The sequence below is a fragment of the Athene noctua genome, chromosome Z, assembly GCF_965140245.1.
Source record: "Athene noctua chromosome Z, bAthNoc1.hap1.1, whole genome shotgun sequence".
In the NCBI taxonomy this organism is placed as follows: domain Eukaryota; kingdom Metazoa; phylum Chordata; class Aves; order Strigiformes; family Strigidae; genus Athene; species Athene noctua.
The window spans coordinates 39436643-39451562 of record NC_134077.1 but is presented as its reverse complement, the minus strand read 5'-3'; the positions used below and the strand labels follow the sequence as shown (position 1 = coordinate 39451562).

The following is a 14920-nucleotide window of genomic DNA, read 5'->3' as shown; positions in this document are numbered from 1 at the left end:
CTTTTGATTGGCTTCAGATGTAGATGCCTAAGTTCAGCAAGAGAACAGAAAGGCACTCAATTTCAAAGGAGAAACTACCAATTTATGAGTTGCAAGCTTATAGTCTAAGATGCAGCAGCTATTTACAGACACTAGCAGAAAGTGTTAGGGGATTTTTCTGCTGCCTTGCATAAGCCTTCATGCATTAGACAAAGCAACACATTATATTTTAAATCCTCGATACATTGCATAAAGGCAAGAAAAAAAAAAAAAGGCTTAATGTAGCTACCTTTCCACTAACTTGCATTCTACTATTGTTATACTAGGCAGAATACACTGTTCTTCTGAATTCAGCAGCTGTATGAAGATTGCATAAACATTAATGTATTGTATCAGTCTTATGTTTTAAGTATGAACACTGACACCAATATCCTAAGTTTTCGGGCCACTTCTTGAACCTCTATTCATGCAGACAGCTCTAATTCTGCTCTATTTCACTGGCCTCAGAAAAACTGTAAAAATAATCTGCTCTCAATATAAAGAAACAGCAAACATAAAAGCTTTGTTATTCAAGATTCAACATATTCTACTATTCTATTTGTTGGCATCAAATAAAATGGCTTGCCTGGAACAATTAAGCAAGATTTGTATGCAAATAGATTATGATTTTGATTTTTCCACCTAAAACATTGATTTAGTCAGGAAAAAGCCTAGGAATCTAAGATGCTTTGAATTCATCCTGCAAATTACCAGTATAGCTAACATACTTTTATCATTTTACACCTAAAAGAGGGAAAATAGCAAGTATCTTCATGCTACACTTAGACTACAATGAACTTCTCAGTTAAAATGCACACAACCCAGAGAATGCTGACTGGAAAGATTAAAACCCACTGCTAAGAATTAGTATTCCTTAGCTCGCAAACAGCCCTACAGTAAGACAAACACATTCTTCATGTTTCCCTTTACTTTCAATTAAGGAAAGATACTTCCAATATTTCCTCCTCAAGTGCCAAATTTGTATGTGGCTAGAGAACTGCATTGATCACATGATGCACAGGAGTGTCCCTGCACTGAGGGGAAAGCCTACGAATAGAAGGTAAACAAATAAAACTGTTACAGGATACAGTAAGGTCTGTCTACTGACTGGATATACAGTAGTTTTTAACACCTGTGACACTAAAAAGCAAATTTTTGCTACAACTTATTCTGTTGTTAGCAAGCAGGCTACATTAACCACTTAATAACCTTCATTGACTGAAATGAAAAACCAGCAGGAGAGGTGCACAATGTAGCTCTACCATGTTCTGCAAAATAACTATTTAAAAGACTTGATAATTTATACCAGACTAATACCTAACTTGCACTAGTAACTGATATAGAAACACTTTATGCATGTAAGTAAACAATTACAAGATTGATTTAATTAAAGGAACTCATAAAAGCATTTGGAAGACATTGCAGTCTAATATACCCAATGTGTTATAAACAATTTTTAAAGTTACCTATATAAAGGGAAGACTTGTGTTTTGGGACGCTATCATCAATAAAAGCTGTCCCCAAAGTATACAGTGGAGTTCCTCCAACTCCCAGCAGCAGCTGTCCCAGGATAAAGACATACAGATAGTCAGGAAGTGAAGACTTTGTGCTGGCACTGCAAGTGAAGTTAGCAGAGCTTGTTCCTGGAATTTGACATGTGTCTGAAAGACAGAGACAGCAAGACTTTACAGTTCTGTTACCGAGCTCATCACAGCTCAGCTGAAGAAAAACCTGCACTGAAAGCTAAACTACGTAAGTACTCTTAGTGCCAGGTTCCCATTTTAATTTTCAGACCTATTAATATATTCCTATATGACAAGGCCCTTACCTTCTATGATATCACATCCCCCAAAACAAATGGCTTGGTTTTTGTTTCCTTGACAGGAACGAAAGATGGATGAAAGAGCCTTATTAAACATTTTGGCTTTTTGAAAGCATTATTGACCAGATGTAGGCAAAAAACCCAACTGTCAAATGGTCATTCAACAGGTTAACAAATACTCCTAGATAATAGACACTTCATTTTGTTCTTGTACCTTATGATTCTGAGGAGCATTAAGAACAACTTCCACTCTTAAGTGACAGAGGAGCCTAAACAACCCAAGGGAAGCTGAACTGCTGGAGAGGAAAATGCAGTCACCTGTCACAAACAAAGCCAATCCTCCCTTCTCATACACTGTTTGGAGAAGTGTTTCCATAAAAGAAAAAAAAAATCTCAAAAAATCCACATCACTATCTCTCATAGGCACACACTGCTATATCTCCAGAATGAGAAGTTAATGTAAAGTCTCAGTACTTGTCCATGCACACGCACACACACACACAGAGGGAAGCAGAGGCAGAACAGCTTAATGTTTGGTACTGTGAGGAGGGAAAAGAGGAAGTGAAGCCAGGGAGTATGTTTTTTCTTCTCCTTCCTCTTGCTATCATTTTGCTTTTAGTAGCAGACAGTCCCAAGCAATAAGATCAAAAAGAGGAGCATGGTTCTTCCCAGGTTTTTCCACAGAAGAGCACAGAACTCTAAGGAAGAGAATAAACCCATCAGTTTGATGGAAATAAACCATACTGGGTAAATACATGAAAACAGATCAGATGAGTAGGCTGATTAATTCTCAGTACTTTGCTACAAAATTATTACATAATTTTTCTCAGGTCCTTTTACATTTGAGACCCCTTTTTACTTAAGGAAACAAAGGACAAGCTTGTCCATGCTTTGGGTTTACAGGACATAAAACACAAGGAAGTGCCTGCCACACAGCAGATATTTAAAGAGAACTGTCTACACTGATGTTATAAATGCATCCATGGGCTTTAACATGCCTTCCTCCAGAAGGAACAGTACCACAGTGGTGGTGGAATCATATAGCACACAACAGGTGATTGCACAGATATTGGTCACTGTAGAGTGATGAGAAAACCTCATTTCAAGAGGACTCATCATTAAAATTTTCCTTCCTTTTCACTAAGGAACAATCCTCATTTTAATGTTATACTGCAGCCACATGGGGAACATTTTGTTAAGAATCACTCTGAAAATTACATAGTTTTAGAGTATATTTTCCATTTATTGTCAAGCTGCTTTCTTTAGCAATATCCTCTTTTCTGAAAAAAAAAATCAGGTTAACTTTGTACTATTTGCATGCACAGCATCTAAAACTGACTATAAAAGGACACCATGTCCTACAGTATTTTGTTAATATACATATATTCTATATATGTGCCGTATATGTGAGTATATCTGCAGTTTTAAGTTAGCCTCTAATACCCGTTAGACAAGTCTAAAACAGCATTTAGCTATTCTACTGTAGTACACAAATAACAGTATCCTGTTAAAATATACATATCAACGAACAAGTAATGAAGAACAAGAAAATTCCATGAACAATGTTGAATGACAAGAGTGTATCCTAATTTGAGATCTAGAAATAGCTTCATGAAATAATCAGATTACATAGGGTAATGGCAGTCAAACTCTGACAGACTGTTGTTCTTCATGAATCCCCATACCCAATGTCTCAGTCAATCTAAAAGCCTGTGTCATTGTGTAACTGATTGATTTTAGCTTTTCTTCAGTTTTCTAGCTCGTCAATTAATATGCCCTAGGAAATTTATCCTGACATTGAGATGAAAGTTTATCACACTAGTTTGTTTTCAGAACCACATAATCATGTCTAACTACAAAATTAAGAGAACCATCAATATACACTTTAATACAGTTATAATGGTTTTCTTTGCATCACCCATTGGACCTTTTCTTTTTTTCTTTAAAGTCAGCAAGTACATGTGAATTTGCGGAGTGAAGTCATAGACCGTATTCCATGTTACCAATAAACATTTTAAAAGCAAAGATGATTTTACCACAAAACTATGAGATTAGTTTAAACCAGAATAACACCAGTTTACTCTATCTCAGCCATTCCTGTCACTCCCATCTTTTACCACTCCAAGGTTTAAACATATTGGTAAAGTGACACAGGTTAAATCTAACCCAGATTAGATTCACAAACCTGTTTGCTGCTGTCATAAGAATGGTAGAGGGGAAAGAGACCAGCTTTTACATGATCAAGAAAGTCTAACCTGAGGTAAGCCAAGCTCTGTGAGAAGTTTAAGATCACTGGCTGACCATTTTTAGCTACCTTTTCTCTTTAAACTTGTTTTCCCTTCTATAAATCAGGGGATTATACCTGCATTTTGAAGAGCAGACTCCATTAAACACCATCCAACACAATGAGTCAGTGTAAGTTTTTTTGCATGCTTTAATCTAATATATCTATCTGAACCCAAGTTATGGAAAGGACAAAATATCCCCAAATATCTAATGCAACGTACTAGCCAAGAAGGAAGAACCAAGTGTGAGATACTTTAGCAATTACAATAATTAGAAGTAAGACAGGCCAAAACTAGTTCTACTCACATCTTAAACTACAGCCAGTAGGTGTGGGGCTTTTTTTGTCCTTTGTGGGGCAGAAAATAGTTTAAAGAGAGTTGTGAGGCATGAAAAATAAAGAATGGCTTGGTTTCTATTTCTTTTTAAACTTATAAATCTGTCTCCCTTTAAGTACTGTATTGGAAAGTCACCCAAAGCTTCAGTTAACATGCTCAATGAAGACTAAATTCTTAGATTCTAAAGGCAGATTTACCATATTACAGAATATGTAAGAGGTGTAGATAAACAGACTAAGCAGTGTAGAGAACAGCAGCACTACCGACTAATCAGATAGTCTCTTCAGAGAGCAAAACTAACAGATAAACCACAGAAATACTGATGGTGCAAGACAAAACAGTCAGATTAGAGGCTGGCATCACACATATTCCGTCACCATTAGTACCCAGATGCCAGTCTTGTTCTCTCTTGAATTGTCCTTGGCATGTTCTGTGAAGGAAGATCATTTAATGCCCTTCTGAAAAGACTCACTAACTCTCAGACCCTAAATGACTTATCCACCATATGAGTTTCCAGTAGAACAGAGAACTGAAGAAAGGTGCTCAAGTAATTTTCTCTCTTCTCAAATCACACAACACACACATTTCAACTCAAATGATAAGACTTATTAACAAAGATATTTCTTTTTTCCAAAGACAGTCGCATCCAGTTACTGAAGAGACTCATGGAGTAATCCAGGTTGGTAGAGGCCATCAGGGAGTCATGTAGTCCAATCTCCTAATCCAAACAGTGTCAAAACTGAGTGCCAAAATTCAGACCATGATGCTCAGGACTTTACTCAGCAGAATCTTGAAACCCCTCAGAGGTATAAACTGCACAGTCTTTCTGGGTAATCTCTCCCAGTGCTCAACTATCTTCACAATAATCTTCCTCTTGTCAAGTGAGGATCTACATTTCACACTTGCTGTGACAGACATCTTTTACAAATTCATGTTTCAATAAGATCTGAAACAGAAGTGTAAAACTACATTGCTTATAGCATCTGCATATTTTACAGTCCTCTGTACTGTCTACAGGTAATCAGAGAATCGATTCATTACAAACCACTAGATGGAGCTTCTGACTACAAATATCAGAGCCAGCTGAGAGACTGACGACTCTTACAAAATTACCAAAAAAGATTACCAGACCCTTAAAAAGTTACCGGAACAAATAGCTAATTACCTCCAGGTTACATATCTGAGTCTGAAGTCTTTATGGAGATTAGACAAGACACGTTTGCTGTGCCTAAAAGTTTTTGCAAATAGGTAGACCATTGGTTATCTACTCTTTCAATATGAAATGGATTGAACTATTTCTGAAGAGTATTACTATGCTAAGTATTTCCAACTGAATAGGTTTGTAGAGTAGGATACGTACAAGAGTAAGTTCCAGAAAGTCTGTAAGATTTATACTGGAGGCTAAATGTATTTTGTATTCCAGACTAGATCTATTAATTAACCTGGCAGCCATATTAAATATTGCACTGAACTATAATTTGAAGTTGTCCTGCAGGTAAAACTCACTGTACTTATGTGTGATGGAAATAATCAAGTAACCAACTAGGAACTGTTAAAAAATAAATTAGGTGGTAGATGTTAATACAAAACATCAAATAAAAGATTTTACTTCCAGTACTCCAAATATGTTACAATCTCCAGAAACTACTCAAACAAATAAGCAACAAGGAAGGTTTCTGGGGTGTGGTGCTATAAAATTCTGCAACTAAATGTAGTTAAGATGCTTCATCAACATCATAAGTACTGTGGTTTACTTAACCGTCAAAGGATGCTGTTGCAAAGCAACTGCAGATTTACAACTAGTCTGTCATGGAGATATTCCCTGCTCTCTGTAGTCATTTATCTTTGATAGTGTTTTGTTTAAATCAGCTTAAGTCCTTAAATCTGCTCAACACAGTCATAGCATAGGTACCTGCATTACAGCAGTCAAAACAGCATGAACACAGTCATTTTACAGTGCCAGGGGGAATAAAGTACATGTTCCATTTAAAATTGTCCTTACAACTTTTAAATTTCAAAAATCCATGTAAAACATGATCCCTAATAAGGTATCAACACCTACAACATCTTTAGTGGCAGATGAAGGGGCAGACGTTTGATGAAACGGTAACAGATGCTTTGAGATTTCAACCAAAATTGGTAGGAGGGGAAGAGATCAATTCCAATAGTTGGCCACCTCCCTTCACACTCCCACCCCGTCAGTATCTTGTTTCAATTAAAAAACTAGAATCAGGTTGCAACTGGACTTTGGTATTAAATTCAGCTTCCCTTCCATACTAGTGAAGTAGGGAGGGTAATACTGAAAGTGAAATTGTATTGAAATGGAACTGTAATGGGGCCAATAAGCCTTTGCCCCTCTACTAAGGGGTAACAAGTAGCCATCTGCTTATAACCCCCAAACACTGAAGAGTTTTTTCTTTTGGCCTTGTTCAATTTAACTAACTTCTGCCTCAGATCCTCATTTATTAGATGGGGAACAATTGCTTATCAAAGTTATTTAAGTAATGGTCAATATCTGGACAGCTCATGGAAGTGTGCGACATGATTAACACTTAAAATTAATTTGAGAATCAACAACCAGAAGACTTAGAACCTTCCATCAGATTAATAGCTACTATTATTTTTAGTGAGCACTCTAACATGCTCAGTCATTGAAGACATAAATCTCATTAAACACAGCAGTAACAATTAAGTCAATCCTAAAAGATTATGTCATCCTGCCTTGAACATATCTTGATATCTTCATTAGTTACAGGTGTGTCATTGAGATCAAATAGTTGGCATTGACACTGCACTTAAAAGTCTTGTTCTAGGAGAAAGGATGTGTAAGATCTGAGAGCTGGCTATTCTCATTATTTTGGTACTGAGATGAGGAGCTAGGAAAGGATGTAGGAATTAGGCACTCAAGAAATGAAGGTATAACTTAGGTTAAATATGGAAGACTTAAAGATCAGGCTAGGGACTAGAAGCCTGTTAGTTAAGAGACAACTAAGACTAAATAGGATAATTGATCACAGTTGATGGGCCAGAGAGCAGAACAATATAGAAGCCTTGATTAACAGAAGCTGTGAGGGAATGCTTCCTGATGGAATAGGAAGACAGATCTAAAAACTGGTCAAAACCAACCCTATGGTCTGGCCTGAGTCCAGGAGGCTACAGAGACTGTGCAAGAAATGGAGGTAAAAAGTTCAACAGTGAGGAAGAAGAGCTACTTCTTCTCTGCGACCCCAGCCCATGACCACTGGGACACACTGCGCAGATGCAACTAGGAGACCACCAGGGTGAAACATATGAAAAAGACTTTCAAGCTCATTATAATATGAAGCAGGGGGTAGGTTATGAATATGTATAGGTGTGTTATGAATATTTGATGCTTTGTAGCATAAAGCCAAGACAAGGTACCACAAGAGGTGTGCACATTTGTGGTGGAGCAATCCCCTGTGCAGCTCAGCGCTGAACAGACATACCTACTTTATAGATTGTGGAGTCATGTTTCCACAACTCAGTACTGTTTTTTTCAGTATAGTTCAGTACTGCTTGTTCCCTCTTTATTTCAAAGAAACCCGCAAGTTTTAATCAACAATTAAGAATAGTGAAACTTGTTAATGAATTACTCAAGATGCTTTTGATAGATCAAAACCCCAAAAACCTGCAACATGTAGTCACCTTTCAACAGTATAACAGCTCTTCTTTAACATATTCTACATCACTGACCTAACTTGCATTCCTATTCACAAAGAAATGTCAGATCATTTTTTTACTCAAAGTGAATTTTAATTCCATTCATCAAGGCAAGTCAAAAAGGCATTTTATTCAAATGTTGATTATGAGCAAGAACTGATATTGACACTCAGATCTCTTCTGAAAAAGAAAGTTCACTGTGCAGAGAGAAAGCTCTTGAATTTACAGACTTCACATAATCATTTTCAGTTTTAGAAACACTATCCTATTTTTAGGACTTTGAGAAAGATTAACTATGTTGTACCAATTAACAGTTGCACCAAATTGCTACAGAGATTTTTCTTTTTTAATAATTTTCAGAACATAAGGACAAGCTTACCTTCAAATTTAGCTCCATAGTGGTATTTTCCACTACTGAAGTGTGGTAAGGAAAATACAAGTGAGCCCAATCCTAGCATAAATGCTGAGAAAGCAAGCCATCGTGGTTTATGCCCTCTTTCTCCAAAGAAAGATACAAACAGTGACAATATACAAAAAGCAATGTCATAGCTTGCAGAGATTAAGCCAGTGAGGGAACTGTTCAACAGATAACGCTTCTCAATTGTTGAGATACTAATATTAATCAGGCCATTTACCACAATACCTAAAAAAAAAAAGAAGATATAATTAGTCAAAGATACTTTGATAAAGTTGCAAGGGTAAACCATTGTAATGGAAGGGTTAAAATGAATATATTTACAAACATACATTTTAAGGTATTTATTAGCTTTAAAATCCAGGTATATGGATTGATACATTACGAATTTAAGCCAGATGAATGTACAAGACCTATTCAATTTTGGTCTTTCCTGTGGGCATTAAGGATTCAACACTCAAGTATTAAGCCAGTGAAATACTATGCCTCAAACTCTGTTCATGTATTAAGGTTCCAAATTCAGTTTGAAGCACAGATGGATTTAAATCAGAATGCATTAGAGTGTCATAAAATACTGTACAAGTTAAATGGAAATCAGTCAAGGTTATGACTTGCATTAGAATACAAGTTATGACTGAAGCAAGCTCAGGACATAGCTTTCAAAAAATGATTGCCAAACAGATATCCCTTCCTCCCTGCCACCATAAAGGCAAGATACAAGAAGTCTTTTGAACAGACATCCTTTCCTATAATATAAGAGTGTAAAGCCATTTCAAAATATTTTGCAACTGTTTGAGAGCAACTGAAGGTGCTTTACGTTAACTGAGAAAAAAAAGTTTCCCCTCTTTCCCCTCTGAATCTTGAGGTTCTCTGAAGCTAAAGTACCAGACAACCTGGAGAAAAGACCTTGCACAAGTTGCCCTATTTAGGCACAGGCAAACTCAGAAAAAATGTCCCTAAAGTAGTACTAAGCTGCAATTGCCAGTGCATGCTTATACACACTGGCCATTTTTACAAAGTGTTGTTTTTAGTTACTAACTTCAAACTCCCATCCTGCCTCACATCCTGTCTATATATGAAAAAATGATTAAACTTATAAAATTTACTTTTAACAGTCCCACAACAGGATTCTGTTATCAGTGAGATGAATAGCTGTGCTTCGTAACAGTGTCAGATAACAATGGTAGTTAAATTGTTCCTGTAATAAAATATATACTGGAAAAAAGTTAGGTAGACTTGGAGTCACAGTTGCAAATAAGATTATGATTTCTGTAACCTCACAGATTACTCATGAGCAGCTCTTATGACACAGGCTCTACAGTTACTCTTCTTTCTAAAATTCAAACACAATACTCTGCTGTCATTTCAAGACCAGAAGGATAGATGACTGGGGACAGCAATAGATTTGAGTGAGTTTTGAGTAAGCATTGCACCATCTAGAAGTGCAACTCCACAGGCTGAGCTTCAATAGATCTGCCTAAAGTGCTCTACATATTAGAAAAAAATTACTCCAAATCTGTGACCAACCAGCTGTTTTCTTATCAGTGCAACCCCCACCATAACTAAACACTTCAGCTTTCTATAAGGAGGCAGCTCTTGGCACAGTCTTAATTTTCTAATATCCTACTACAGCCTCTTTATAAAGGATGTCAACTTCACCTGTCAGTCTTACCACACTTAAATTCATAAGGGATTAACAGAAGTATTCAGGTGTTCCTCCACTGCCATTATTTCTACATTTGGCAGCTGCCTTCTTTTCTTCTTAAGGAGCATTGACCAAAGAACAATACTAGCATGAAGGAATGAACAAACAAGTTTTTACCATTTGCCAGCACTTCAAACATTTACTAAGGCCTTACATTTTCACATGAAGTAGGTGTGCTACATAGCAAGTTGATTACAGAACTAGAAAACATTGTCTTTTACCTGTAGCTTAAGTTGCCCCCTTTAATTTGCATTCTAGAAGACCTAAAATCTTGCAGTTAATTTTATTGGAAAGTTAGATTTCACCTCTAAAAAAAAAATAGATGCAATGAATGGCAGCATAACTTCTCTAATGCCATCATCTGATGATCAGTCACTGAAGTCTTCAGAGAAGACAAAACACGGCTGATACTAACTTGATCTGAAAAACTAATCCTACAAGGACATCTCAACACTTAAATAGCAGTATAGAAATTATTTTTTTAACTATTCTCATCTAAAACTTTGTTGTTCTGCCACATCTGGTAGAAGTTTAGGAACAGTGTGTACTGACCCACAAAATCCAGATTAATCATAAACCAACTTCATTTGCTCTAACAACAAAAGTATTTCTTCATCCATTTAACAAAAGAAGGTGCTTTACAGTTGTATAAGTATGGCAGTTTGCAGACACACAATAAAGTTATCAGCACTATTTTGCAGACACTCAATTAACAAAGAAAAAAACAAAAATATTTTAAAAGTCATTCCAGTAACAAATCCAATCAGGGTATAAAATATTCACCAGTCTCAAACAGTGGTTCTGTTGTTTTGTTTAATAAAATTATTACTGAATAAGGAAATTATTACTAAATACGGAATAATTACTGAATGAAGAAATAAACAGTCCTTCTTGTACTCAAAATAGTGAAATAACTTCTACCTTGTTTTCTACTACAGCTACGAACTGCAGCATATCTGGTTATTGTACTACAAGGTACAATCATACATTTATGCAACTCCCGGTGCCATACAAAAAGCAGGTATTAGTCATGTAACCACATTATATGCAAAGATGTGTTTTTTTATTCTGGAAATACAGGTTTAACATGTATTTGAAACAGAAACAGCTGGAAATGAAGAGTTAAGTTTCACCTAGAATCTTCTGAGAAGCTGAAATAAAGGATATCAGGTGCTAATAATAACCTCTTTTCTAGGACAGCTAGACAATAACCTAATAAACACATGCCTTCAGTTAGACACACATGTACAAAAATCTACCCACATGTATCAGGTCACTGCAGATAACTACCTGCTGTGTTCAATTCCTGTATAAAAGGTCTAGTGTAACAACTTATACACATCAAAAATGCGTTAAGGATTACTTTGTTATACTTCAACATATTAGGAAATACACTTTCCTAGAGGTATAACTTTTACAGATATATTTTATTTTCATCACTGATGATTTCTGTAATTTGGAGGGTAAATCAAATAATTAGACCCAAAGAGAGGACAATAGTAGTTCACATAACTTCAAAATTCCAGTTGTGTTTTGTGTGCTTTTATCTAAACTCTGTAGTTGCAAGACCTGAATATTCTCCATATATTTTCACATGCAACACTGAATTTTTTGTCTGAAAATTTTTCTTGGTTTATCTGCTTCTCAAAGAGTTGCAACCTGATTCTCCAGTGCCTGATTTCCTTTTTATGATCTAGCCAAAGGAAAGGTACTTGTTCAGAAAATCTAGGTAATACATCATTAAGAATGCCACAAGGTCTATAACAGCCATGCTCACATCAGCTTTCAAAACAAGCATCACAAGTTTCCTTTTATTAAACCCCTAAATCTGAACTAGATTAGATAGGTACCTCTGAGGTCTGGCATATATCTACAGTTAGATAACAGAACCAAGACCTGGATAAGAGGCATAACCAACACCCATAGCATCATAAGGGGACAAAGATTCTTACAATAGAAGAACCCTTTTATGACCAGGAATCTATCCACATTACTAATAAGAGATAAAATTAAGTGATACTGAGTTAATTATTCAGCTGAGTAGACAATCAGATCAGCACAGCAAACTGGATTTTAAGAAATATTGCTACAGCAAATTTAGAAGTGCCGGGAATATTCAAGACCCTTTGTCTAGTGTAATATAATCTGAAATCTTTCAGTGTCACATTCGGAGCATTTGTGGTTGTCTACCTGTATTCTTAATCCACAAAAACATACACGCATCACCTGAAAGTCTTCTACTACTCAGCTGCCACTGAAATCTGCCATGTAAGAAGTTCTTCCATCTCTCCCTTTCTTTTTATTGTATTAGAGAAAATAAGTTTGAGCTAACAGCAAGACAACTGCAACAGTAATCACCTCCTGGTCCTATCAGCTGTAGCATGGCCTTTCAAATACAAGCAAGGATCAACAGGCTCTGCCCAAAAATCTCTAGATACCTCTTTTCTAATGCAACATGTGTATGCTAAGAAAATATCAGATTCTAAACAGGTGGAAAACAGAGTTCACAGAAACACATATTGAGAGACACTAGTTCTTCTAAAGATTTTCCAGGCAACACAAGTAGCAGTCAGATCCTTCTAGGTTTTAAGCAGAACGTCCTGCTCAGTTCTGCTCAGACCATCCCAGTTACCTCAGTGTAGTTCCATGCAGAAACCCTGGCATCCATATCCCACATGTCTTTGGCATAGGCTGCCTGCTCTTCTAGCACTGCACCTTTGCTTCTACATCTCCCCCTATCACTCTACAGAGATATTATTTTCATGAGCAACATGGATGAGCTTTAAAGCCTCATAGTTTTTCATGAAACACAGTTTTCTAGATAGGCCAAAAAAAGTTGAAGGGTTCTAGACATAAATCCAATAGCGCCATTTGAAGGGCATATATCTAAGGTTTACAAACCTCAGGCTTGTGCATTTAGTATTCCCCTCCCCCTCAGCCATTATTACTAAGGCATGCCAAGGTCCTAACATATCTTGTTACAGAAGCCCAAAAATACGGACGAGAATATTTGAAGATGAACAACAGAAATTAAGAGCAAGCTAAAGGTCAGGACCCCCAAGGCTAAGTTAAGCCACTAGTTGTTAGAAAGATGGCTGCACTGGGATCAACAGAACAAAACCAGATCTTTTTTTAAGCCATCTTAATTACCTAAATCCTATCCAATCATGCCAAGGTACCTTTTTGATTGACAGGCAGGTAACAAAATACATGCTAGGGGACTACAATTTTGCCTATTGATTTATATTGTGCATTTTATTCCCTGACTCACTTCTCAACCTGTGAAGCACATACAGAGCCCTATTTCCCTGTGAGCAATGGGGACACAGTACAGATGAGAGTGTGACCCACAGAGCTGACAGGACAACGGACTCAGCAATAGTCAAAAAGATAGGTGGGAAAAAAGAAAAGGAGAAACAGCATGAAGTACAGAGTAATACTGTATAAGCAACTTCCCTACCCAGGGCACTTGAGTACTTTCTTCCCCTAGTGAAGCCATTACTGTCACTTTTCAGCAACAGCACCAGACTGGTACCTGGAAGAACCCTACTTCCCCATACCCCCCCATTCAAACCACCACCACTCTTTCCCTGTCTTCCCCAGCCCAGGCTCCCGACTGCCTTTCCCCACAGCTTCAGGGCAGAAAGTAAAATGCACCCAGGGCAGCAGAAGGTTGGCAGGGTCCAGGTCCCACAGGGAAAGCAGAGACGAGGGTAGCAGGCCTGCAGCTCTGGACAAAATGTCAGGGACGGGTTACCTTGGAAGATAGCCAGGAGGCTGTAGGCAGCCAGGTAGCCCTCAGGATTGTTGCAGAGCTGCAAAGCCTTAGGGGCGCAGCGCCCCCACCCGCAGGGCCCCTCCTCAGCCACCGCCGCAGGGACGCCAGCATCTGTCCCGGCAGGGGTCGCCTGGCGCTGACGACCGAGGTCGGGGCTGGGTGGCTCGAACACTGGGTTCTCGATACCGCCACCATTCATGGCGCTAAGAGGCCGCTGTCCGGCACCGGCTACAAACGATACCCGGCCGCAACGCTCCTCTAAATACCACAAGGGAGGGCCGGACCCGCGGGAGCAGGTGGTGGCACTTTTCCCCTCCCTCCGAGGAAGTCAGCCCAGCCCGGCCCCGCCCGGGCCGCTGTGGGCGGTGTCTCGTGGTTCCCGCTGCCCGGCGAGACCCCTGCCTTGGCGGTGTCGCCTTCGACCCCGCGCTGGGGTGGGGCCTGCAGTGGCCGCTGCCGGTGCCTCTCTGCCTGCCCCCCCGCACTGGCCCCTCAGCCTCTCAGTGAAACGGCTTCCAGCCCCGCCAGGCCGTGGCCGTGGTCTGTGTACCGGCCGGGACTGTCCACATCGGTGCCGCAGTCTCCCTGAGCGAAAGACCCCCGCACCGGGAACAACGTAACGTTAATAGCAGCGATTAACCTTAACGTCTGGCGGATCAGCCCGGGGTGAGGTGAGGGCAGCGTTGTGTTTCGTTTCACGTTCATAAATCCAGATCAAGTTCTGCTTTAAACTTCCAGTTAACAACTGGTGGAAGCGTGCTTGTGGCGCCCACCGCCCGCGAGGCAGAAGCACCCACGGCAGGTGTTGGGGAAGTAACACAGTGGAGGTCAGTGGATGCGAGTGGCGCGTACCTAGCAGCGGCAGCAAAAGCGGCACATC

The 14920-nt window shown here is 38.7% G+C and overlaps 1 protein-coding gene across 1 annotated transcript in view; it reads right to left on the bottom strand.

Annotated features, from left to right (window-relative positions):
• SLCO4C1 (solute carrier organic anion transporter family member 4C1) overlaps positions 1-14255 on the bottom strand; it is a 32426-nt gene extending 18171 nt beyond the window's left edge. The window contains exons 1-3 of the mRNA XM_074932225.1: positions 14020-14255; positions 8522-8785; positions 1485-1679 (exon numbers count right to left, since the gene is read on the bottom strand). Coding sequence (XP_074788326.1) covers positions 1485-1679; positions 8522-8785; positions 14020-14239 — 679 coding nt within the window. The 5' untranslated portion in view covers positions 14240-14255. The remainder of the gene's footprint in view (positions 1-1484; positions 1680-8521; positions 8786-14019) is intronic.
• Between the last annotated feature and the right edge of the window lie 665 nt (positions 14256-14920).